The sequence below is a fragment of the Bombina bombina genome, chromosome 5 (genome assembly GCF_027579735.1).
Source record: "Bombina bombina isolate aBomBom1 chromosome 5, aBomBom1.pri, whole genome shotgun sequence".
Classification (NCBI taxonomy): Eukaryota; Metazoa; Chordata; class Amphibia; order Anura; family Bombinatoridae; genus Bombina; species Bombina bombina.
This window is the reverse complement of record NC_069503.1, coordinates 41731106-41757034: the sequence shown is the minus strand read 5'-3', so window position 1 is coordinate 41757034 and position 25929 is coordinate 41731106. Positions and strand designations below refer to the sequence as shown.

The 25929-nt window shown below is 40.3% G+C and overlaps 1 protein-coding gene across 1 annotated transcript in view; it reads right to left on the bottom strand.

Annotated features, from left to right (window-relative positions):
• Window positions 1-25201, bottom strand: part of LOC128659795 (zinc finger protein 585B-like) — a 191015-nt gene extending 165814 nt beyond the window's left edge. Inside the window, exons 1-2 of the mRNA XM_053713366.1 lie at window positions 25043-25201; window positions 22377-24257 (exon numbers count right to left, since the gene is read on the bottom strand). Of these exons, the coding sequence (XP_053569341.1) occupies window positions 22377-24257; window positions 25043-25061 (1900 nt within the window). The 5' untranslated portion in view covers window positions 25062-25201. The remainder of the gene's footprint in view (window positions 1-22376; window positions 24258-25042) is intronic.
• Window positions 25202-25929: the final 728 nt, after the last annotated feature.

Here is a 25929-nt window from a genome sequence, read left to right as displayed (position 1 = left end):
CCCCTAATCTGCCGAGCGGACCGCACCGCTATTATAATAAAGTTATTAACCCCTAATCCGCCTCACTCCCGCCTCAATAACCCTATAATAAATAGTATTAACCACTAATCTGCCCTCCCTAACATCGCCGACACCTAACTTCAAACATTAACCCCTAATCTGCCGACCGGAGCTCACCGCTATTCTAATAAATGTATTAACCCCTAAAGCTAAGTCTAACCCTAACACTAACACCCCCCTAACTTAAATATAATTTAAATCTAACAAAATAAATTAACTCTTATTAAATAAATTATTCCTATTTAAAGCTAAATACTTACCTGTAAAATAAATCCTAATATAGCTACAATATAAATTATAATTATATTATAGCTATTTTAGGATTTATATTTATTTTACAGGTAACTTTGTATTTATTTTAACCAGGTACAATAGCTATTAAATAGTTAAGAACTATTTAATAGCTAAAATAGTTAAAATAATTACAAAATTACCTGTAAAATAAATCCTAACCTAAGTTACAATTAAACCTAACACTACACTATCAATAAATAAATTAAATAAACTACCTACACTTATCTACAATTAAACCTAACACTACACTATCAATAAATAAATTAAATAAACTACCTACAATTATCTACAACTAAACCTAACACTACACTATCAATAAATAAATTAAATATAATTCCTACAAATAAATACAATTAAATAAACTAACTCAAGTACAAAAAATAAAAAAGAACTAAGTTACAAAAAACAAAAAAATATTTACAAACATTAGAAAAAAATTACAACAATTTTAAACTAATTACACCTACTCTAAGCCCCCTAATAAAATAACAAAGCCCCCCAAAATAAAAAAATGCCCTACCCTATTCTAAATTACAAAAGTTCAAAGCTCTTTTACCTTACCAGCCCTGAACAGGGCCCTTTGCGGGGCATGCCCCAAAGAATTCAGCTCTTTTGCCTGTAAAAAAAACACATACAATACCCCCCCCAACATTACAACCCACCACCCACATACCCCTAATCTAACCCAAACCCCCTTAAATAAACCTAACACTAAGCCCCTGAAGATCTTCCTACCTTATCTTCACCATACCAGGTTCACCGATCGATCCAGAAGAGCTCCTCCTATGTCTTGATCCAAGCCCAAGCGGGGGGCTGAAGATGTCCATGATCCCGCTGAAGTCTTCATCCAAGCGGGAGCTGAAGAGGTCCATGATCCGGCTGAAGTCTTCATCCAAGCGGGAGCTGAAGAGGTCCATGATCCGGCTGAAGTCTTCTATCAACGGCATCTTCAATCTTCTTTCTTCAGGATCCGTGTTCATCCCGCCAACGCGGAACATCCTTCTTCACCGACGACTTCCCGATGAATGACGGTTCCTTTAAGGGACGTCATCCAATATGGCGTCCCTCGAATTCAGATTGGCTGATAGGATTCTATCAGCCAATCGGAATTAAGGTAGGAAAATTCTGATTGGCTGATGGAATCAGCCAATCAGAATCAAGTTCAATCCGATTGGCTGATCCGATCAGCCAATCAGATTGAGCTTGCATTCTATTGGCTGATCGGAACAGCCAATAGAATGCAAGCTCAATCTGATTGGCTGATCGGATCAGCCAATCGGATTGAACTTGATTCTGATTGGCTGATTCCATCAGCCAATCAGAATTTTCCTACCTTAATTCCGATTGGCCGGATCATGGACCTCTTCAGCTCCCGCTTGGATGAAGACTTCAGCGGGATCATGGACATCTTAAAACCCCCCGCTTGGGCTTGGATCAAGACATCGAAGGAGCTCTTCTGGATCGATCGGTGAACCTGGTATGGTGAAGATAAGGTAGGAAGATCTTCAGGGGCTTAGTGTTAGGTTTATTTAAGGGGGGTTTGGGTTAGATTAGGGGTATGTGGGTGGTGGGTTGTAATGTTGGGGGGGGTATTGTATGTGGTTTTTTTACAGGCAAAAGAGCTGAATTCTTTGGGGCATGCCCCGCAAAGGGCCCTGTTCAGGGCTGGTAAGGTAAAAGAGCTTTGAACTTTTGTAATTTAGAATAGGGTAGGGCATTTTTTTATTTTGGGGGGCTTTGTTATTTTATTAGGGGGCTTAGAGTAGGTGCAATTAGTTTAAAATTGTTGTAATTTTTTTCTAATGTTTGTAAATATTTTTTTATTTTTTGTACTTGAGTTAGTTTATTTAATTGTATTTATTTGTAGGAATTGTATTTAATTTATTTATTGATAGTGTAGTGTTAGGTTTAATTGTAGATAATTGTAGGTAGTTTATTTAATTTATTTATTGATAGTGTAGTGTTAGGTTTAATTGTAACTTAGGTTAGGATTTATTTTACAGGTAATTTTGTAATTATTTTAACTATTTTAGCTATTAAATAGTTCTTAACTATTTAATAGCTATTGTATTGTACCTGGTTAAAATAAATACAAAGTTACCTGTAAAATAAATATAAATCCTAAAATAGCTATAATATAATTATAATTTATATTGTAGCTATATTAGGGTTTATTTTACAGGTAAGTATTTAGCTTTAAATAGGAATAATTATATTTAACTTAGGGGGGTGTTAGTGTTTGGATTAACCCCTAAAGCTAAGTCTTTTATTAGAATAGCGGCGAGATTCGGTCGGCAAATTAGGGGTTAATAATTGAAGTTAGGTGTCGGCGATGTTAGGGAGTGCAGATTAGGGGTTAATACTATTTATTATAGGGTTATTGAGGCGGGAGTGAGGCGGATTAGGGGTTAATAACTTTATTATAGTAGCGGTGAGATCCGCTCGGCAGATTAGGGGTTAATTATTGTAGGTAGCTGGCGGCGACGTTGTGGGAGGCAGGTTAGGGGTTAATAAATATAATATAGGGGTCGGCGGTGTTAGGGGCAGCAGATTAGGGGTACATAAGTATAACGTAGGTGGCGGTCGGCAGATTAGGGGTTAAAACAATTTAATCGAGTGGCGGCGATGTGGGGGGACCTCGGTTTAGGGGTACATAGGTAGTTTATGGGTGTTAGTGTACTTTAGAGCACAGTAGTTAAGAGCTTTATAAACCGGCGTTAGCCCAGAAAGCTCTTAACTACTGACTTTTTTCTGCAACACGACTCTAAATACTTCAGACTTCAGACACGACTCTAAATACCGGAGTTAGAAAGATCCCATTGAAAAGATAGGATACGCAATTGACGTAAGGGGATCTGCGGTATGGAAAAGTTGCGGCTGGAAAGTGAGCGTTAGACCCTTTCCTGACTGACTTCAAATACCGGCGGTAGCCTAAAACCAGCATTAGGAGCCTCTAACGCTGGTTTTCACGGCTACCGCCAAACTCTAAATCTAGGCCCTTGGCAATAAACTTTCATTATTTTGCACCCTTTTCTGCAATTAGACTGAAAACAAAGTTTTTTTTCTAATTCCAAGAATTGGAAGTGAACATGCACTATCTGTTCCCAGTTGGCTTCAGTAAAGGTTAATCCTGGTGGGTCCTGCTGTGGCCTGTGGTGGGTCCTTCTGGCTGTGGGTCCTGCTGGCTATGGGTCCTGCTGTGGCCTGTGGTGGGTCCTTCTGGCTGTTAGCTGATTCAGTGGTGCAATAGGCCACTTGACTGGATTTGCCCCCCAGACCTAAGGCTGCCAGCCCTCCCCTGCTCTCACACACTCTGTTACACTAATAGACACACATACTCTCACTCACACACACACACACACACACAAATACACTCACTCTTTCACACAGAGAGAAAGACACTGACAAAGACACTTACACAAACACACTAATATACACACACACATATATACATTCTCTCTTACAGTCTCTCCCACTCATCCTACATACTCTCTCACACACACACAAATACACTCACTCTTTCACACACACAGAAAGACACTGACAAACATAAAGACATACACACAACAACACTTACACACACACTAACTCTCACACATGCATAGATACATACTCTCTCTTACATACTCTCCCTCACACACACACACACACAGGCTAATACACACATATACTCTCTCATACACAGAATCACACACATAAAGACACATACACAATGACACACACTCTCACACACATACATACTTTCTTACACACGAGCACACTAATATACACACATACTCTTCCTCATACACACACTAATACACACACACACAATCACTCTTTCACACACACAATTCCACAGAAAAACACACACACACACGCAAAACTTACACACACAGGCACACACACTCTAACACAAAAATACACACACACACATACATACTCTCTCTTACACACTCTCTCTCACACATGCATGCAATGCAAAAAACAGAATTTATGTTTACCTGATAAATTACTTTCTCCAACGGTGTGTCCGGTCCACGGCGTCATCCTTACTTGTGGGATATTCTCTTCCCCAACAGGAAATGGCAAAGAGCCCAGCAAAGCTGGTCACATGATCCCTCCTAGGCTCCGCCTTCCCCAGTCATTCGACCGACGTAAAGGAGGAATATTTGCATAGGAGAAACCATATGATACCGTGGTGACTGTAGTTAAAGAAAATAAATTATCAGACCTGATTAAAAAACCAGGGCGGGCCGTGGACCGGACACACCGTTGGAGAAAGTAATTTATCAGGTAAACATAAATTCTGTTTTCTCCAACATAGGTGTGTCCGGTCCACGGCGTCATCCTTACTTGTGGGAACCAATACCAAAGCTTTAGGACACGGATGAAGGGAGGGAGCAAATCAGGTCACCTAGATGGAAGGCACCACGGCTTGCAAAACCTTTCTCCCAAAAATAGCCTCAGAAGAAGCAAAAGTATCAAACTTGTAAAATTTAGTAAAAGTGTGCAGTGAAGACCAAGTCGCTGCCTTACATATCTGATCAACAGAAGCCTCGTTCTTGAAGGCCCATGTGGAAGCCACAGCCCTAGTGGAATGAGCTGTGATTCTTTCAGGAGGCTGCCGTCCGGCAGTCTCATAAGCCAATCTGATGATGCTTTTAATCCAAAAAGAGAGAGGTAGAAGTTGCTTTTTGACCTCTCCTTTTACCAGAATAAACAACAAACAAGGAAGATGTTTGTCTAAAATCCTTTGTAGCATCTAAATAGAATTTTAGAGCACGAACAACATCCAAATTGTGCAACAAACGTTCCTTCTTTGAAACTGGATTCGGACACAAAGAAGGCACGACTATCTCCTGGTTAATGTTTTTGTTAGAAACAACTTTCGGAAGAAAACCAGGTTTAGTACGTAAAACCACCTTATCTGCATGGAACACCAGATAAGGAGGAGAACACTGCAGAGCAGATAATTCTGAAACTCTTCTAGCAGAAGAAATTGCAACCAAAAACAAAACTTTCCAAGATAATAACTTAATATCAACGGAATGTAAGGGTTCAAACGGAACCCCCTGAAGAACTGAAAGAACTAAATTGAGACTCCAAGGAGGAGTCAAAGGTTTGTAAACAGGCTTGATTCTAACCAGAGCCTGAACAAAGGCTTGAACATCTGGCACAGCTGCCAGCTTTTTGTGAAGTAACACAGACAAGGCAGAAATCTGTCCCTTCAAGGAACTTGCAGATAATCCTTTCTCCAAACCTTCTTGAAGAAAGGATAGAATCTTAGGAATTTTTACCTTGTCCCAAGGGAATCCTTTAGATTCACACCAACAGATATATTTTTTCCATATTTTGTGGTAAATTTTTCCAGTTACAGGCTTTCTGGCCTGAACAAGAGTATCAATGACAGAATCTGAGAACCCTCGCTTTGATAAGATCAAGCGTTCAATCTCCAAGCAGTCAGTTGGAGTGAGACCAGATTCGGATGTTCGAACGGACCTTGAACAAGAAGGTCCCGTCTCAAAGGTAGCTTCCATGGTGGAGCCGATGACATATTCACCAGGTCTGCATACCAAGTCCTGTGTGGCCACGCAGGAGCTATCAAGATCACCGATGCCCTCTCCTGATTGATCCTGGCTACCAGCCTGGGGATGAGAGGAAACGGCGGGAATACATAAGCTAGTTTGAAGGTCCAAGGTGCTACTAGTGCATCTACTAGAGTCGCCTTGGGATCCCTGGATCTGGACCCGTAGCAAGGAACCTTGAAGTTCTGACGAGAGGCCATCAGATCCATGTCTGGAATGCCCCACAATTGAGTAATTTGGGCAAAGATTTCCGGATGGAGTTCCCACTCCCCCGGATGAAATGTCTGACGACTCAGAAAATCCGCTTCCCAATTTTCCACTCCTGGGATGTGGATTGCAGACAAGTGGCAGGAGTGAGTCTCCGCCCATTGAATGATTTTGGTCACTTCTTCCATCGCCAGGGAACTCCTTGTTCCCCCCTGATGGTTGATGTACGCAACAGTCGTCATGTTGTCTGATTGAAACCGTATGAACTTGGCCTTTGCTAGCTGAGGCCAAGCCTTGAGAGCATTGAATATCGCTCTCAGTTCCAGAATATTTATCGGGAGAAGAGATTCTTCCCGAGACCAAAGACCCTGAGCTTTCAGGGGTCCCCAGACCGCGCCCCAGCCCACCAGACTGGCGTCGGTCGTGACAATGACCCACTCTGGTCTGCGGAAGCTCATCCCCTGTGACAGGTTGTCCAGGGACAGCCACCAACGGAGTGAATCTCTGGTCCTCTGATCTACTTGTATCGTCGGAGACAAGTCTGTATAGTCCCCATTCCACTGACTGAGCATGCACAGTTGTAATGGTCTTAGATGAATTCGCGCAAAAGGAACTATGTCCATTGCCGCTACCATCAAACCTATTACTTCCATGCACTGCGCTATGGAAGGAAGAGGAACAGAATGAAGTATTTGACAAGAGTTTAGAAGTTTTGATTTTCTGGCCTCTGTCAGAAAAATCCTCATTTCTAAGGAGTCTATTATTGTTCCCAAGAAGGGAACCCTTGTTGACGGAGATAGAGAACTTTTTTCTACGTTCACTTTCCACCCGTGAGATCTGAGAAAGGCCAGGACAATGTCCGTGTGAGCCTTTGCTTGAGGAAGGGACGACGCTTGAATCAGAATGTCGTCCAAGTAAGGTACTACTGCAATGCCCCTTGGTCTTAGCACCGCTAGAAGGGACCCTAGTACCTTTGTGAAAATCCTTGGAGCAGTGGCTAATCCGAACGGAAGTGCCACAAACTGGTAATGCTTGTCCAGGAATGCGAACCTTAGGAACCGATGATGTTCCTTGCTGATAGGAATATGTAGATACGCATCCTTTAAATCCACCGTGGTCATGAATTGACCTTCCTGGATGGAAGGAAGAATTGTTCGAATGGTTTCCATTTTGAACGATGGAACCTTGAGAAACTTGTTTAGGATCTTGAGATCTAAGATTGGTCTGAATGTTCCCTCTTTTTTGGGAACTACGAACAGATTGGAGTAGAACCCCATCCCTTGTTCTCCTAAAGGAACAGGATGAATCACTCCCATTTTTAACAGGTCTTCTACACAATGTAAGAATGCCTGTCTTTTCATGTGGTCTGAAGACAATTGAGACCTGTGGAACCTCCCCCTTGAATTCCAGAAGATAACCTTGGGAGACTATTTCTAGTGCCCAAGGATCCAGAACATCTCTTGCCCAAGCCTGAGCGAAGAGAGAAAGTCTGCCCCCCACCAGATCCGGTCCCGGATCGGGGGCCAACATTTCATGCTGTCTTGGTAGCAGTGGCAGGCTTCTTGGCCTGCTTTCCCTTGTTCCAGCCTTGCATTGGTCTCCAGGCTGGCTTGGCTTGAGAAGAATTACCCTCTTGCTTAGAGGACGTAGCACTTGGGGCTGGTCCGTTTCTACGAAAGGGACGAAAATTAGGTTTATTTTTGGCCTTGAAAGACCTATCCTGAGGAAGGGCGTGGCCCTTACCCCCAGTGATATCAGAGATAATCTCTTTCAAGTCAGGGCCAAACAGCGTTTTCCCCTTGAAAGGAATGTTAAGCAATTTGTTCTTGGAAGACGCATCCGCTGACCAAGATTTCAACCAAAGCGCTCTGCGCGCCACAATAGCAAACCCAGAATTTTTCGCCGCTAACCTAGCCAATTGCAAAGTGGCGTCTAGGGTGAAAGAATTAGCCAATTTGAGAGCACGGATTCTGTCCATAATCTCCTCATAAGGAGGAGAATCACTATCGATCGCCTTTTCTAGCTCATCGAACCAGAAACACGCGGCTGTAGTGACAGGGACATTGCATGAAATTGGTTGTAGAAGGTAACCTTGCTGAACAAACATCTTTTTAAGCAAACCTTCTAATTTTTTATCCATAGGATCTTTGAAAGCGCAACTATCTTCTATGGGTATAGTGGTGCGTTTGTTTAAAGTAGAAACCGCCCCCTCGACCTTGGGGACTGTCTGCCATAAGTCCTTTCTGGGGTCGACCATGGGAAACAATTTTTTAAATATGGGGGGAGGGACGAAAGGTATACCGGGCCTTTCCCATTCTTTATTTACAATGTCCGCCACCCGCTTGGGTATAGGAAAAGCTTCTGGGGGCCCCGGGACCTCTAGGAACTTGTCCATTTTACATAGTTTCTCTGGGATGATCAAATTCTCACAATCATCCAGAGTGGATAACACCTCCTTAAGCAGAGCGCGGAGATGTTCCAACTTAAATTTAAATGTAATCACATCGGGTTCAGCTTGTTGAGAAATTTTCCCTGAATCTGAAATTTCTCCCTCAGACAAAACCTCCCTGGCCCCCTCAGACTGGTGTAGGGGCATATCAGAACCATTATCCTCAGCGTCCTCATGCTCTTCAGTATCTAAAACAGAGCAGTCGCGCTTACGCTGATAAGTGGGCATTTTGGCTAAAATGTTTTTGATAGAATTATCCATTACAGCCGTTAATTGTTGCATAGTAAGGAGTATTGGCGCGCTAGATGTACTAGGGGCCTCCTGAGTGGGCAAGACTGGTGTAGACGAAGGAGGGAATGATGCAGTACCATGCTTACTCCCCTCACTTGAGGAATCATCTTGGGCATCATTTTCAGTGTCACATAAATCACATCTATTTAAATGAGAAGGAACCTTGGCTTCCCCACATTCAGAACACAGTCTATCTGGTAGTTCAGACATGTTAAACAGGCATAAACTTGATAACAAAGTACAAAAAACGTTTTAAAATAAAACCGTTACTGTCACTTTAAATTTTAAACTGAACACACTTTATTACTGCAATTGCGAAAAAGTATGAAGGAATTGTTCAAAATTCACCAAAATTTCACCACAGTGTCTTAAAGCCTTAAAAGTATTGCACACCAAATTTGGAAGCTTTAACCCTTAAAATAACGGAACCGGAGCCGTTTTTATCTTTAACCCCTTTACAGTCCCTGGTATCTGCTTTGCTGAGACCCAACCAAGCCCAAAGGGGAATACGATACCAAATGACGCCTTCAGAAAGTCTTTTTTATGTATCAGAGCTCCTCACACATGCGACTGCATGCCATGCTTCTCAAAAACAAGTGCGCAATACCGGCGTGAAAATGAGGCTCTGCCTATGATTAGGGAAAGCCCCTAGAGAATAAGGTGTCTAAAACAGAGCCTGCCGATATTATTTTACAAAAATACCCATATTAAATGATTCCTCAAGGCTAAATATGTTATATATGAATCGATTTAGCCCAGAAAAACATAATTTATGTAAGAACTTACCTGATAAATTCATTTCTTTCATATTAACAAGAGTCCATGAGCTAGTGACGTATGGGATATACATTCCTACCAGGAGGGGCAAAGTTTCCCAAACCTTAAAATGCCTATAAATACACCCCTCACCACACCCACAAATCAGTTTAACGAATAGCCAAGAAGTGGGGTGATAAGAAAAAAGTGCGAAGCATATAAAATAAGGAATTGGAATAATTGTGCTTTATACAAAAAAATCATAACCACCACAAAAAAGGGTGGGCCTCATGGACTCTTGTTAATATGAAAGAAATGAATTTATCAGGTAAGTTCTTACATAAATTATGTTTTCTTTCATGTATTAACAAGAGTCCATGAGCTAGTGACGTATGGGATAATGAATACCCAAGATGTGGATCTTTCCACACAAGAGTCACTAGAGAGGGAGGGATAAAATAAAGACAGCCAATTCCTGCTGAAAATAATCCACACCCAAAATAAAGTTTAATGAAAAACATAAGCAGAAGATTCAAACCGAAACCACTGCCTGAAGTACCTTTCTACCAAAAACTGCTTCAGAAGAAGAGAATACATCAAAATGGTAGAATTTAGTAAAAGTATGCAAAGAGGACCAAGTCGCTGCTTTGCAAATCTGATCAACTGAAGCTTCATTCCTAAACGCCCAGGAAGTAGAAACTGACCTAGTAGAATGAGCTGTAATCCTCTGAGGCGGAGTCTTACCCGAATTAACATAGGCAAGATGAATTAAAGATTTCAACCAGGATGCCAAAGAAATGGCAGAAGCTTTCTGGCCTTTTCTAGAACCAGAAAAGATGACAAATAGACTAGAAGTCTTTCGGAAAGATTTAGTAGCTTCAACATAATATTTCAAAGCTCTAACAACATCCAAAGAATGTAACGATTTCTCCTTAGAATTCTTAGGATTAGGACATAATGAAGGAACCACGATTTCTCTACTAATGTTGTTGGAATTCACAACCTTAGGTAAAAATTCAAAAGAAGTTCGCAACACCGCCTTATCCTGATGAAAAATCAGAAAAGGAGACTCACAAGAAAGAGCAGATAATTCAGAAACTCTTCTGGCAGAAGAGATGGCCAAAAGGAACAAAACTTTCCAAGAAAGCAATTTAATGTCCAATGAATGCATAGGTTCAAACGGAGGAGCTTGAAGAGCTCCCAGAACCAAATTCAAACTCCATGGAGGAGAAATTGACTTAATGACAGGTTTTATACGAACCAAAGCTTGTACAAAACAATGAATATCAGGAAGAATAGCAATCTTTCTGTGAAAAAGAACAGAAAGAGCAGAGATTTGTCCTTTCAAGGAACTTGCGGACAAACCCTTATCTAAACCATCCTGAAGAAATTGTAATATTCTCGGAATTCTAAAAGAATACCAAGAAAAATGATGAGTAAGACACCAAGAAATATAAGTCTTCCAGACTCTATAATATATCTCTCTAGATACAGATTTACGAGCCTGTAACATAGTATCAATCACAGAGTCAGAGAAACCTCTTTGACTAAGAATCAAGCGTTCAATCTCCATACCTTTAAGTTTAAGGATTTCAGATCCGGATGGAAAAAAGGACCTTGCGACAGAAGGTCTGGTCTTAACGGAAGAGTCCATGGTTGGCAAGATGCCATCCGGACAAGATCCGCATACCAAAACCTGTGAGGCCATGCCGGAGCTATTAGCAGAACAAACGAGCATTCCCTCAGAATCTTGGAGATTACTCTTGGAAGAAGAACTAGAGGCGGAAAGATATAGGCAGGATGATACTTCCAAGGAAGTGATAATGCATCCACTGCCTCCGCCTGAGGATCCCGGGATCTGGACAGATACCTGGGAAGTTTCTTGTTTAGATGAGAGGCCATCAGATCTATCTCTGGAAGCCCCCACATTTGAACAATCTGAAGAAATACCTCTGGGTGAAGAGACCATTCGCCCGGATGCAACGTTTGGCGACTGAGATAATCCGCTTCCCAATTGTCTACACCTGGGATATGAACCGCAGAGATTAGACAGGAGCTGGATTCTGCCCAAACCAAAATTCGAGATACTTCTTTCATAGCCAGAGGACTGTGAGTCCCTCCTTGATGATTGATGTATGCCACAGTTGTGACATTGTCTGTCTGAAAACAAATGAACGATTCTCTCTTCAGAAGAGGCCAAAACTGAAGAGCTCTGAAAATTGCACGGAGTTCCAAAATATTGATCGGTAATCTCACCTCCTGAGATTCCCAAACTCCCTGTGCCGTCAGAGATCCCCACACAGCTCCCCAACCTGTGAGACTTGCATCTGTTGAAATTACAGTCCAGGTCGGAAGAACAAAAGAAGCCCCCTGAATTAAACGATGGTGATCTGTCCACCACGTTAGAGAGTGTCGAACAATCGGTTTTAAAGATATTAATTGAGATATCTTCGTGTAATCCCTGCACCATTGGTTCAGCATACAGAGCTGAAGAGGTCGCATGTGAAAACGAGCAAAGGGGATCGCGTCCGATGCAGCAGTCATAAGACCTAGAATTTCCATGCATAAGGCTACCGAAGGGAATGATTGTGACTGAAGGTTTCGACAAGCTGTAATCAATTTTAGACGTCTCTTGTCTGTTAAAGACAGAGTCATGGACACTGAATCTATCTGGAAACCCAGAAAGGTTACCCTTGTTTGAGGAATCAAAGAACTTTTTGGTAAATTGATCCTCCAACCATGATCTTGAAGAAACAACACAAGTCGATTCGTATGAGACTCTGCTAAATGTAAAGACTGAGCAAGTACCAAGATATCGTCCAAATAAGGAAATACCACAATACCCTGTTCTCTGATTACAGACAGAAGGGCACCGAGAATCTTTGTGAAAATTCTTGGAGCTGTAGCAAGGCCAAACGGTAGAGCCACAAATTGGTAATGCTTGTCTAGAAAAGAGAATCTCAGGAACTGAAAATGATCTGGATGAATCGGAATATGCAGATATGCATCCTGTAAATCTATTGTGGACATATAATTCCCTTGCTGAACAAAAGGCAATATAGTCCTTACAGTTACCATCTTGAACGTTGGTATCCTTACATAACGATTCAATAATTTTAGATCCAGAACTGGTCTGAAGGAATTCTCCTTCTTTGGTACAATGAAGAGATTTGAATAAAACCCCATCCCCTGTTCCGGAACTGGAACTGGCATAATTACTCCAGCCAACTCTAGATCTGAAACACAATTCAGAAATGCTTGAGCTTTCACTGGATTTACTGGGACACGGGAAAGAAAAAATCTCTTTGCAGGAGGTCTCATCTTGAAACCAATTCTGTACCCTTCTGAAACAATGCTCTGAATCCAAAGATTGTGAACAGAATTGATCCAAATTTCTTTGAAAAAACGTAACCTGCCCCCTACCAGCTGAACTGGAATGAGGGCCGTACCTTCATGTGAACTTAGAAGCAGGCTTTGCCTTTCTAGCAGGCTTGGATTTATTCCAGACTGGAGATGGTTTCCAAACTGAAACTGCTCCTGAGGACGAAGGATCAGGCTTTTGTTCTTTGTTGAAACGAAAGGAACGAAAACGATTGTTAGCCCTGTTTTTACCTTTAGATTTTTTATCCTGTGGAAAAAAGTTCCTTTCCCACCAGTAACAGTTGAAATAATAGAATCCAACTGAGAACCAAATAATTTGTTTCCCTGGAAAGAAATGGAAAGTAGAGTTGATTTAGAAGCCATATCAGCATTCCAAGTCTTAAGCCATAAAGCTCTTCTGGCTAAGATAGCTAGAGACATAAACCTAACATCAACTCTAATAATATCAAAAATGGCATCACAGATAAAATTATTAGCATGCTGAAGAAGAATAATAATATCATGAGAATCACGATTTGCTACTTGTTGCGCTAGGGTTTCCAACCAAAAAGTTGAAGCTGCAGCAACATCAGCCAATGATATAGCAGGTCTAAGAAGATTACCTGAACACAGATAAGCTTTTCTTAGAAAGGATTCAATTTTTCTATCTAAAGGATCCTTAAACGAGGTACCATCTGACGTAGGAATGGTAGTACGTTTAGCAAGGGTAGAAATAGCCCCATCAACTTTAGGGATTTTGTCCCAAAATTCTAACCTGTCAGGCGGAACAGGATATAATTGCTTAAAACGTTTAGAAGGAGTAAATGAATTACCCAATTTATCCCATTCTTTGGAAATCACTGCAGAAATAGCATTAGGAACAGGAAAAACTTCTGGAATAACCGCAGGAGCTTTAAAAACCTTATCCAAACGTATAGAATTAGTATCAAGAGGACTAGAATCCTCTATTTCTAAAGCAATTAGTACTTCTTTAAGTAAAGAGCGAATAAATTCCATCTTAAATAAATATGAAGATTTATCAGCATCAATCTCTGAGATAGAATCCTCTGAACCAGAAGAGTCCAAAGAATCAGAATGATGGTGTTCATTTAAAAATTCATCTGTAGAGAGAGAAGATTTAAAAGACTTTTTACGTTTACTAGAAGGAGAAATAACAGACAAAGCCTTCTTTATGGATTCAGAAACAAAATCTCTTATGTTATCAGGAACATTCTGCACCTTAGATGTTGAGGGAACTGCAACAGGCAATGGTACATTACTAAAGGAAATATTATCTGCTTTAATAAGTTTGTCATGACAAATATTACAAACAACAGCTGGAGGAATAGCTACCAAAAATTTACAGCAGATACACTTAGCTTTGGTAGATCCAGCAGGCAGTGATTTTCCTGTAGTATCTTCTGGCTCAGATGCAACGTGAGACATCTTGCAATATGTAAGAGAAAAAACAACATATAAAGCAAAATAGATCAAATTCCTTATAAGACAGTTTCAGGAATGGGAAAGAATGCCAAATATCAAGCTTCTAGCAACCAGAAGCAAATGAAAAATGAGACTGAAATAATGTGGAGACAAAAGCGACGCCCATATTTTTTAGCGCCAAATAAGACGCCCACATTATTTGGCGCCTAAATGCTTTTGGCGCCAAAAATGACGCCACATCCGGAACGCCGACATTTTTGGCGCAAAATAACGTCAAAAAAATGACGTAACTTCCGGCGACACGTATGACGCCGGAAACGGAAAATAATTTTTGCGCCAAAAAAGTCCGCGCCAAGAATGACGCAATAAAATGAAGCATTTTCAGCCCCCGCGAGCCTAACAGCCCACAGGGAAAAAAGTCAAATTTTTGAGGTAAGAAAAATATGATAATTCAATGCATAATCCCAAATATGAAACTGACTGTCTGAAAATAAGGAAAGTTGAACATTCTGAGTCAAGGCAAATAAATGTTTGAATACATATATTTAGAACTTTATAAATAAAGTGCCCAACCATAGCTTAGAGTGTCACAGAAAATAAGACTTACTTACCCCAGGACACTCATCTACATGTTTGTAGAAAGCCAAACCAGTACTGAAACGAGAATCAGTAGAGGTAATGGTAAATATAAGAGTATATCGTCGATCTGAAAAGGGAGGTAAGAGATGAATCTCTACGACCGATAACAGAGAACCTTATGAAATAGACCCCGTAGAAGGAGATCACTGCATTCAATAGGCAATACTCTCTTCACATCCCTCTGACATTCACTGCACGCTGAGAGGAAAACCGGGCTCCAACTTGCTGCGGAGCGCATATCAACGTAGAATCTAGCACAAACTTACTTCACCACCTCCCTTGGAGGCAAAGTTTGTAAAACTGATTTGTGGGTGTGGTGAGGGGTGTATTTATAGGCATTTTAAGGTTTGGGAAACTTTGCCCCTCCTGGTAGGAATGTATATCCCATACGTCACTAGCTCATGGACTCTTGTTAATTACATGAACGAAATGTCTACAGTCTTAACCAGCCCTTGTGAAGCCCTTATTTACTCTGTAATAAAAATGGCTTACCGGATCCCATAGGGAAAATGACAGCTTCCAGCATTACATCGTCTTGTTAGAATGTGTCATACCTCAAGCAGCAAAAGTCTGCTCACTGTTCCCCCAACTGAAGTTAATTCCTCTCAACAGTCCTGTGTGGAACAGCCATCGATTTTAGTAACGGTTGCTAAAATCATTTTCCTCTTACAAACAGAAATCTTCATCTCTTTTCTGTTTCAGAGTAAATAGTACATACCAGCACTATTTTAAAATAACAAACTCTTGATTGAATAATAAAAACTACAGTTAAACACTAAAAAACTCTAAGCCATCTCCGTGGAGATGTTGCCTGTACAACGGCAAAGAGAATGACTGGGGAAGGCGGAGCCTAGGAGGGATCATGTGACCAGCTTTGCTGGGCTCTTTGCCATTTCCTGTTGGGGAAGAGAATATCCCACAAGTAAGGATGACGCCGTGGACCGGACACACCTATGTTGGAGAAAGGAAATTTATGCTTACCTGATAAATTTATTTCTTCTACGATATGACGAGTACACAGATTTCATCCTTACTTGTGGGATTTATCCTCCTGCTAACAGGAAGTGGCAAAGAGCACCACAGCAGAGCTGTATATATATATAGCTCCTCCCTTCCCTCCACCTGCAGTCATTCGACCAAAGTTAGGAAGAGAAAGGAAAAGCCAAAGGTGCAGAGGTGACTGAAGTTTATAAAAAATATAATATAATCTAAACATGTCTTAAAAATAACAGGGTGGGCCGTGGACTCGTCATATCATAGAAGAAATAAATTTATCAGGTAAGCATAAATTTCCTTTTCTTCTACAAGATATGGTTTCATCCTTACTTGTGGGATACAATACCAAAGCAACAGGACACGGATGAAAGGGAGGGACAAGACAGGAACCTAAACGGAGGGCACAACTGCTTGAAGAACCTTTCTCCCAAAACCAGCCTCAGAAGAAGCAAAAGTATCAAATTTGTAAAATTTGTAAAAAGTGTGAAGAGACGACCAAGTCGCAGCCTTGCAAATCTGTTCAACAGAAGCATAGTTTTTAAATGCCCATGAGGAAGCCACAGCCCTAGTAGAATGAGCCGTAATTCTTTCAGGAGGCTGCTGTCCAGCAGTCTCATATGCCAGACGGATGATACTCTTCAGCCAAAAAGAAAGAGAGGTAGCCGTAGCTTTTTGACCCCTACGCTTTCCAGAAAAAACAATGAAAACTGAAGATGATTGACGGAAATCCTTAGTCGCCTGCAAGTAAAACTTCAGGGCATGGACCACGTCCAGGTTATGCAACATACGCTCCTTCTTAGAAGAATCTAAAACTAACACCTCACTTTACCTCTTCCTATTACAAACACAGGCAAAGAGAATGACTAGAGGTGGAGGGAAGGGAGGAGCTATATATACAGCTCTGCTGTGGTGCTCTTTGCCACTTCCTATTAGCAGGAGGATAAATCCCACAAGGATGAAATCCGTGGACTCGTCATATCTTGTAGAAGAAAGTGACCTCGCATTTGCATTGCACAGAAGCATTGTGCCATTTTTTTCTAACGCTTCACAGCCGCCGACTTTAGCCCCCAAAAACTGCTAAGTGTTTTATTTTTTAAATACTTTTTTTTTTAAAGAAAATGAACACAAATTTAGGGACTTTGCATACAAAGAGAGAAGCGCTCTACCAGGAACTAACAACAGCTCAGTGGCTTGTTCTATGGCGATTTACCACCCGGAAGCAGCCTCTTTTAGACAAATTTAGGGACATTTATAAAATGAACCAGAGATCTGATCTGAAGTGTTAATTGCTACCACAATAATCAGCTACTTGTAATGGCTGATTATTTATTGCACACTCGTATACAGGCAAATGGGCACATTTTTAGGTGTGCAATAAATTAGAACTCCACTTGTAATCTAGCCCATTGTGTCTCATGAAATAAAATCAGTTTCCCCTCAGTAATTCCTCTGGTATATAACATGTACAATGCTAAGCATCTATTTCTATAAGAAAAGGTTTATCCACATGATGAGCACATTAAATATATCTCCCAGATGTCAATCATTTGAGACTGATGTTCTTGTTTATATAATTTTCTAACACTCTTCATATAAAGACTCCTTTATTCTGTAAATGTAATTATTTCCTTCCCTATGTAAATCAAACGTACAACTCCTAACACTGGCATAATAATAAACAACACTGGGGGTGCTTTGGTGGTGAATGGTTGTGTAAACTGGTCAGTATGAGGACAGATCTGTATATTCCTGTGTGGTGTTTGGATTCTATCACATTGATATTAGAGAAACTGAGGCGCACATATATAGAGGAACAAAGGACAGCAGGCGAGCACTTCCAATCTGGGGCTTTTATAACTGGGATTTAGAAAGTATTATTTTGTTTTATAAAATTTTTTTATTGAAGTTGTTAGCAAGTACAATAAAAAGAAAGCAAACAGTTGTCAAAATAAGAGAATGACACATCAGGTATTAATACATAGTGGTAGCAAAATACACACAGGGGAATTTGTCACATACCTTATTTCTTGACACAACTAAAGAACTGAAAACTCTTAAATGAAACGATTGACTTTAGAATATAAATGGTAACGGAACCTCATTTTGTATAAAGTTTAATTTCCTCTATGTCTTCATAGAGTCACTCATGGACCCAGCAGTATCTAAATGACCTAGGGGAGAAAAGTTAATAGCACAAATGGTCACACTTGGACCTTTAAAATAGTGAGTTATAAAAGTTTGGTAAAGCTATGGTCACAATTCTAACCGTACATCTTTATAAGCAGAATGTATAGCCTATTACTTAGTTAAACAGTTAATTCAGGAGGTCAGTATAACTGGTAGGTTAAGTCGGTCACTCTTGTACCTATAAACTTTGAAGAGCTTAAATGATAAAGGGTTTAAAGCATAGTTGTAAGCCTCTGTGGGATCTCTGGATATTAAAAGGGAACATGCTCCAAAGTCAATCGCTCAGATCAATAAAGAGCAGTCTAACAAACTTAATGAAATTGAGGCTGTAGCATAAATAATAAATGTTTATAGGCAAGGATTATGGTTTAGTACTTCCATTTTTTAGTGACTATTAAAGGAGCTGAGAGATCAGTACAGTTGATAGGTTGAGAGTGGCTTAGCTTAATGGATAGCATATATTCTCTAGGGTAGTAGTTGTGAGACAGGCACAAATAGGTTGACATAAAAAGTAATGTTAAACGTATGACTCTTATGATAGTATGTTAGTATGGAAATATAGGTAGGTGCCTGTTAAAATACATGTCTACCTTATTCTGAGATAAGCATATGTTGCTGTGTGATACAGAGAGGTCTATTACATATGTCAAGTATATTAAGACAGAATCATGCTGTCCCGGCCACAGACAGCCCAACTTGATACTAGACCTTAATCAACATACCCAGAGGAGAATATTATGGGATTTGGGGGAATTAACCTCATGGTATAAAACTGCTATGTGAACATCAATATAGCATAGGATCTGAGTGTTTGGTATAGAATAAGGTCATAAAAATAGTATTACATTGGAGTCTCCAACTAAAGTATATACGCATAGAAAAACATTTTCTGAATCTCTCCGCTGAGCACTCATCTGTTAATGATATAGGTAAACATAAATACAAATTAAGAACAGTAGGATTATGACTTGTGTGTTCACCAGATGTAAGCACTCTGCATTATATTTTAATAAGTTTGAAAGTGTCCCAAAATAGCGAGTCCAGCTTAAAGTCCAAGAGATGTGGGGTAGCTTCTCAGGAGAAAGAAGTAGTAGTGGCATTAGCCAGCCTCTAGAACTAGATATTTGGTGGCAGGGGGGTGAAGTACCTTGCTGGTTAGCATATGTTAGGCCTTTTAAAGTAGTAACAAAACAACAAAAGATATTTTGGTGCACATCCAACCACTTAAGTCCACTCTTTCATGGCATATTAGTATATGCTTCTGTCTGCCAAATATACTTACATAGCTTCTAATAAGATTGGGATGAACATCTCGCAATAATATGAGCTTATATTTGTGCTGCAAAAACAAATATACTTCTATCTGCTAAATATATTTACATAGTTCAAATAAAATTGAGATTAACATCTTGCAATAGTATTGACTTATATTTATGCTGCAAAAATTTTTTTGCTTTTTAAAAAATGCCTTTAAATGAAATGGGATCTTAGTCACACAATATGATCATATTCTGCTAAGCCAGTCTACCACTTACAAGGTGTCCCACATCAGACCGGTCCTATACTAACCAGTTTCCACACTGCAGCAAGTCATGTCTACACAGTGTGAAGCTTTCTAGCTTATTGAGTATATTTATCAGGAACACACCTGGGCTGGGTGGCGTGCAGTAACCAAAGGGGAGGGATTTGGTCAGCTCCCTATTTAAGAAATACAACAGAGGGGTTTTTTTGGTTACGCACACCACAAAAGGACTGTTTAAACTTAACACACATATTGTGGGAGTGCTACCAAGCTGACCAAATTTGGTTACTGCACGCCACCCAGCCCAGGTGTGTTCCTGATAAATATACTCAATAAGCTAGAAAGCTTCACACTGTGTAGACATGACTTGCTGCAGTGTGGAAACTGGTTAGTATAGGACCGGTCTGATGTGGGACACCTTGTAAGTGGTAGACTGGCTTAGCAGAATATGATCATATTGTGTGACTAAGATCCCATTTCATTTAAAGGCATTTTTTAAAAATGATGACGTCACACTCCACACACACCTGTGTCTCCTGGTAGTCACACCGCAATTGTATGCAGAGTGTTTGTCCGACATGCCACAATAAAGGTATGAATTGATTTACTTTATCTCGACTTATGTGCTTGTGTTGTGCCTAACTTAATGGACATCTCACTTGGTCTGGGAACCGTATACAGGGGAATTTCTTGTTGTTGTTATTTATACCTGAGAACTAGCAGCCTGGTCTGCAAGCTTAGGTTTGTGCCGGGAGAGGCGCCGACACAGCTTCCCTTTACGCTCCCATTCAGACCTAACCGCTCAATTCTTAACTCTCACCCATCCGTGTACATACATATATATATATATATATAAATATATATATCTCCATAAAGTGTAAGCAGAAATCGGTAAAGTGACAGCATATAATTTAGCCTACTCCAGATTTATCTAGCAACCGATTTGATCATGGATGCTTAGTGCTGTGTGAGGGAGATGTTACTCCCCTCTGCTCCATTCCTGCCTGCCGCGTGTTCTCCTGAGAAACAGATGCATTTTCCCCAGAGAGTCTGTCTCTATTGCTGCTGGCTTTCACTGAGATTCAATGAGACAGTCCACATCCTTAACAGCTTTCTCACTGTCCAAGATAGACTTGGTCCGGGTGTGGAGAGCAGACGAACTTCCGGTCTTAGGTGTAAGGGGTTCCTCCTCTAGGTCACCAGCGGCTGGGCTCGCCGCCGCAATCCAGTCATTTGTTGCATCTACGGTAGGTTTATGATCCTCTTCATCTTTAGTGGAGAGGGTATTGGAGTTATTAAGCCTCCCTAGGTAGCAAGGAGCATGAATTATTATGGATACCGCAACACCACCTGTAGAGCCGAAGCCGTCATAGGGGTTAAGTTTTGTACTTCTGGGATCGTTGGAGATAGGTTTTGCTCTTTGGGGTCCCAAATCACATTCACTCAAATCAGTGGCTATTGTGAGACTTTTCTGGATCGCTTGCTCTTGAGTGTGCGCAGTAGTGGGTAGGAACGTCATCTTCAAGGTCTGTTCAAACGCAGCTTGATAGCCATCTAAAAGGTTGCTCAGCTCCCTTATAATTGCAGTGGTAAAGTCCATATTTTGGAACATGTAGTGAGTTATAAAGACTTTTTTTAAAGTTCTTTAAGCAGCATTAAATATCTGCTTCATAACCCAGTTTCCTGGGGGAATAATGCAGCAGCCAAGCTACTCGGATGGTCGGCCTTAAAATATGTGTTGATCACTTTGCGGCTTAGCTGAAGAGCATAGGCAATCTGCAATTTCAATGTGGATCATCTAGCACCCCAAGTCTCTTCAGGGTGTTACAGAGCATAAATAGAACAAAAGAAAGTGGAGCTTACCGATTGCTGGGGCTCGTGCTTACAGGTAGCGTAATCTTCAGCGGGCACTAGTTCCTTTCTTCCTTTCAGAGACCGACGTTCCTGGAGCCCAGACAGACGCGCCTCCGTTTTCCGGCGCACAAAGCAAGCAGTAGGTCCACAATGTACTTCCGGGCTACACAGGGCAGGAGGTCAATCAGGCAACTCGCACCATAATGAAAAAGGATGTAATTAACAAGAAAGTTCCTTGAGGCTTCAAATAAAAGATAACAGAGCATAGGTATATCTATTTTTAGAGGAATAATGTAAAATAAACTCTTAGAAATTGGATTAAAGTCAGGAGCTCCACAAAGATGCATCCTGTTGCTTCAGCTATAGGCTCCGCCACCCAGAAAATATTTTTTGCAATAGGAACCTTTTTTGACTCTATTTAGAGAGTGTGTCCTCTTTAGGATCAATTTAAAAGGTTTCCACACTGTGCACATAAAGTTTATTTTGTAAGTAAATATTTGCTGTTTTGTGATACCCTTTTACACTTTCTAAACATGTGAAAGGTTTCTTCCCTTGTGAATCCTTTCATGAGTTTTCAGCTTACTCTTTACCTTAAAACATTTCCCACACTGTGTACATGCAAAAGGTTTTGTCCCTGTGTGAATCCTTTCATGAGTTTCAAGACTATTTATTTCTATAAAACTTTTTCCACTCTCTGTACATGAGAACGGCTTTTCCCATGTGTGACTCCTTTCATGACTTTTCAGACAACTTATTCGTGTAAAAGATTTTCCACACTCTGTACATGTGAAAGGCTTTTCCCCTGTGTGAATCCATTCATGAGTTTTCAGATGACGCTTTTCTGTAAAACTTTTTCCACACTCTGTACATGTGAAAGGCTTTTCCCCAGTGTGAATCTTTTCATGATTTTTCAGATTACGCTTTTCTGTAAAACTTTTTCCACACTCTGTACATCTGAAAGGCTTTTCTCCTGTGTGACTCCTTTCATGAGTTTTCAGAAGACGCTTTTCTGTAAAACGTTTTCCACACTCTGTACATGTGAAAGGTTTTTCCCCTGTGTGACTCCATTCATGAGTTTTCAGAAGACGCTTTTCTGTAAAACGTTTTCCACATTCTGTACATGTGAAAGGTTTTTCCCCTGTGTGACTCCTTTCATGAGTTTTCAGATTACGCTTTTCTATAAAACTTTTTCCACATTCTGTACATGTGAAAGGTTTTTCCCCTGTGTGACTCCTTTCATGAATTTTCAGACTACTTTTTCGTGCAAAACTTTTTCCACACTCTGTACATGTGAAAGGCTTTTCTCCTGTGTGAATCCTTTCATGATTTTTTAGATCCTTCTTGATTGTAAAACTTTTTCCACACTCTGTACACGTGAAAGGTTTCTCCCCTGTGTGGGTCTTTTCATGAGTTATGAGATGTCCCTTGGATGTGAAACATCTCCCACACTCATTACATATGAAAGGCATTTCTCCTGTGTGAATCCTTTCATGATTTTTTAGATCCTTCTTGGTTGTAAAACTTTTTCCACACTCTGTACACGTGAAAGGTTTCTCCCCTGTGTGGGTCTTTTCATGAGTTATGAGATTTCCCTTGGATGTGAAACATCTCCCACACTCATTACATGTGAAAGGTTTCTCCCCGGTGTGGGTCTTTTCATGAGATACGAGAGTTCCCTTGGATGTGAAACATCTCCCACACTCATTACATGTGAAAGGCTTTTCTCCTGTGTGAATCCTTTCATGATTTTTTAGATCCTTCTTGGTTGTAAAACTTTTTCCACACTCTGTACACGTGAAAGGTTTCTCCCCTGTGTGGGTCTTTTCATGAGTTATGAGATTTCCCTTGGATGCGAAACATCTCCCACACTCATTACATGTGAAAGGTTTCTCCCCTGTGTGGGTCTTTTCATGAGTTATGAGATTTCCCTTGGATGTGAAACATCTCCCACACTCATTACATGTGAAAGGTTTCTCCCCTGTGTGGGTCTTTTCATGAGATATGAGATTTCCCTTGGATGTGAAACATCTCCCACACTCATTACATGTGAAAGGTTTCTCCCCTGTGTGGGTCTTTTCATGAGATATGAGATTTCCCTTGGATGTGAAACATCTCCCACACTCTTTACATGTGAAAGGTTTCTCCCCTGTGTGGGTCTTTTTGTGACACTTAAGGCTTCCTTTAGATGTGAAACATCTCCCACATTCTGTACATGTGTACGGTTTCACAGCTGTGTGAACTGTGTTGTGCTCAAGGAGATGAAAATTACTTTTCTCACATTCTATACACTTGAATGGTTTCTCCTCCTTTATTTGAATAATTTGGCAAGACTGTAGACTTTTCTCTTCTTTGAAATGTTTTGGGTATTCAGTAAATGTGTGTGGTTTATCCTTGGGGATAATCATTTCACTAGATACGGCATAAATGCTGTCCTCTTGTTTGATGACTAAATTACTCTCTGTACATAATGATTGCTGCCCAGTTCCTGCCAATTCGCCATCTTCTTTAAATATCTGCTGTGAGTTCCCCAATGTTTGTGAATAGTCATTGGTGTCTAAGACTTTTGGAGTTTGTGGTATCATTTTGATGCTTCCTGTAGTGAAGGATGGATATGAACTATTCACATGTTTATCTACATAAAAATAAATGGGATAAAGAAAATAAGAAAGTTTATTCTTTATAATGGAATCCATCTTTTACAAATATCATATTTATTTAAACCGTCTTCTGTTTTGTGTTCATTTTTAAAATGATTAACCTGTAAATCACAAATTAAAACAATGAAAGACAAAGAATGTAAATATATCTACATCATACTAAACTAAACCACTGATTACTGATGAAAACAATGTATAGGGTCCCATTAAACATAATGAGTGTGGATAATGTTCTCAGCCAGAGAACAAGTACATCTGTATTCTGGTCAAGAGAGGTGGAATCCACCATTCTTATTTAACATTGCACAAGCAAATGCACATGCAGCACTGCCCGGCTCATTCTCAACCAGTAGGGTGAGAATATGATGTCTTAATCATCACAGACTAAAAATCAGTGTGAGATGTTTTGAGAGGGTAAGAAGCAGTGATCTTATGATAGTTTTTAGCTTGCTTTATTACTTTTAATAATACTCACTGATAAATTAAGTACACAAATCAGAGGTGGTTCTGGGGTGGGGAACACTCACTGGAGGAGTTGTGGGTGTCACACATGGGAACAAGGTAGGCGTAAGTATAGTTATGGGAGTTCCATTACCTGGGTCAGGGCAGGGGAAGGTAGAGTTGCAGGTGATCTGTGAGCAGTTGTTGACACAAATGTTCTTAAAAGATGCAGATATAAATAATAGTGTATATTTGTTTAATGAGTGATCTATTCTATTTTCCCAGTAATTAAAGTCAGCATAATATCTATTTTACTCACCTAACACATATGAGTTCATGCTGATAACAGGCTCCAATGTCTGTGCTCAGGAAGAAGGTTCCCTTATTCACTCCAGTTACATCAATACCTGATATTATTATCGGTTATTTGTAGAGCGCCAACAGATTCTGCAGCGCTAATATCTCTCAGTGCTCTGGTTGTGTCTGTAAAAAGAGTATTAAATGGTTTAGACAGATAATAATAAATAATGGTTCTGATTAACTGTACGTATGGTATCATTAAAGGCACACATAACAATTCATGTGATACAGATCAGCTATTTAGGTTATTACATATGTGCTATTGATTCAGCACAAGCATTTAGTACAGTTAGCTCTGTGGGTGCTACAGTCAGACCTTAAATATTTATATTTCCAGAACTTTACAATATAAGCTCAGGAGTGGACAATCTATTCATGAGTGGGACATAACCACAACCTTACAAATATATTATAATTATTTTTAATATAATTCATTTTGAAAGAGCAGCACTTACACATCAACAATATTTTCTCTGAAAAAACAGAATTTATGCTTACCTGATAAATTACTTTCTCCAACGGTGTGTCCGGTCCACGGCGTCATCCTTACTTGTGGGATATTCTCTTCCCCAACAGGAAATGGCAAAGAGCCCAGCAAAGCTGGTCACATGATCCCTCCTAGGCTCCGCCTTCCCCAGTCATTCGACCGACGTAAAGGAGGAATATGCATAGGAGAAATCATATGATACCGTGGTGACTGTAGTTAGAGAAAATAATTCATCAGACCTGATTAAAAAACCAGGGCGGGCCGTGGACCGGACACACCGTTGGAGAAAGTAATTTATCAGGTAAGCATAAATTCTGTTTTCTCCAACATAGGTGTGTCCGGTCCACGGCGTCATCCTT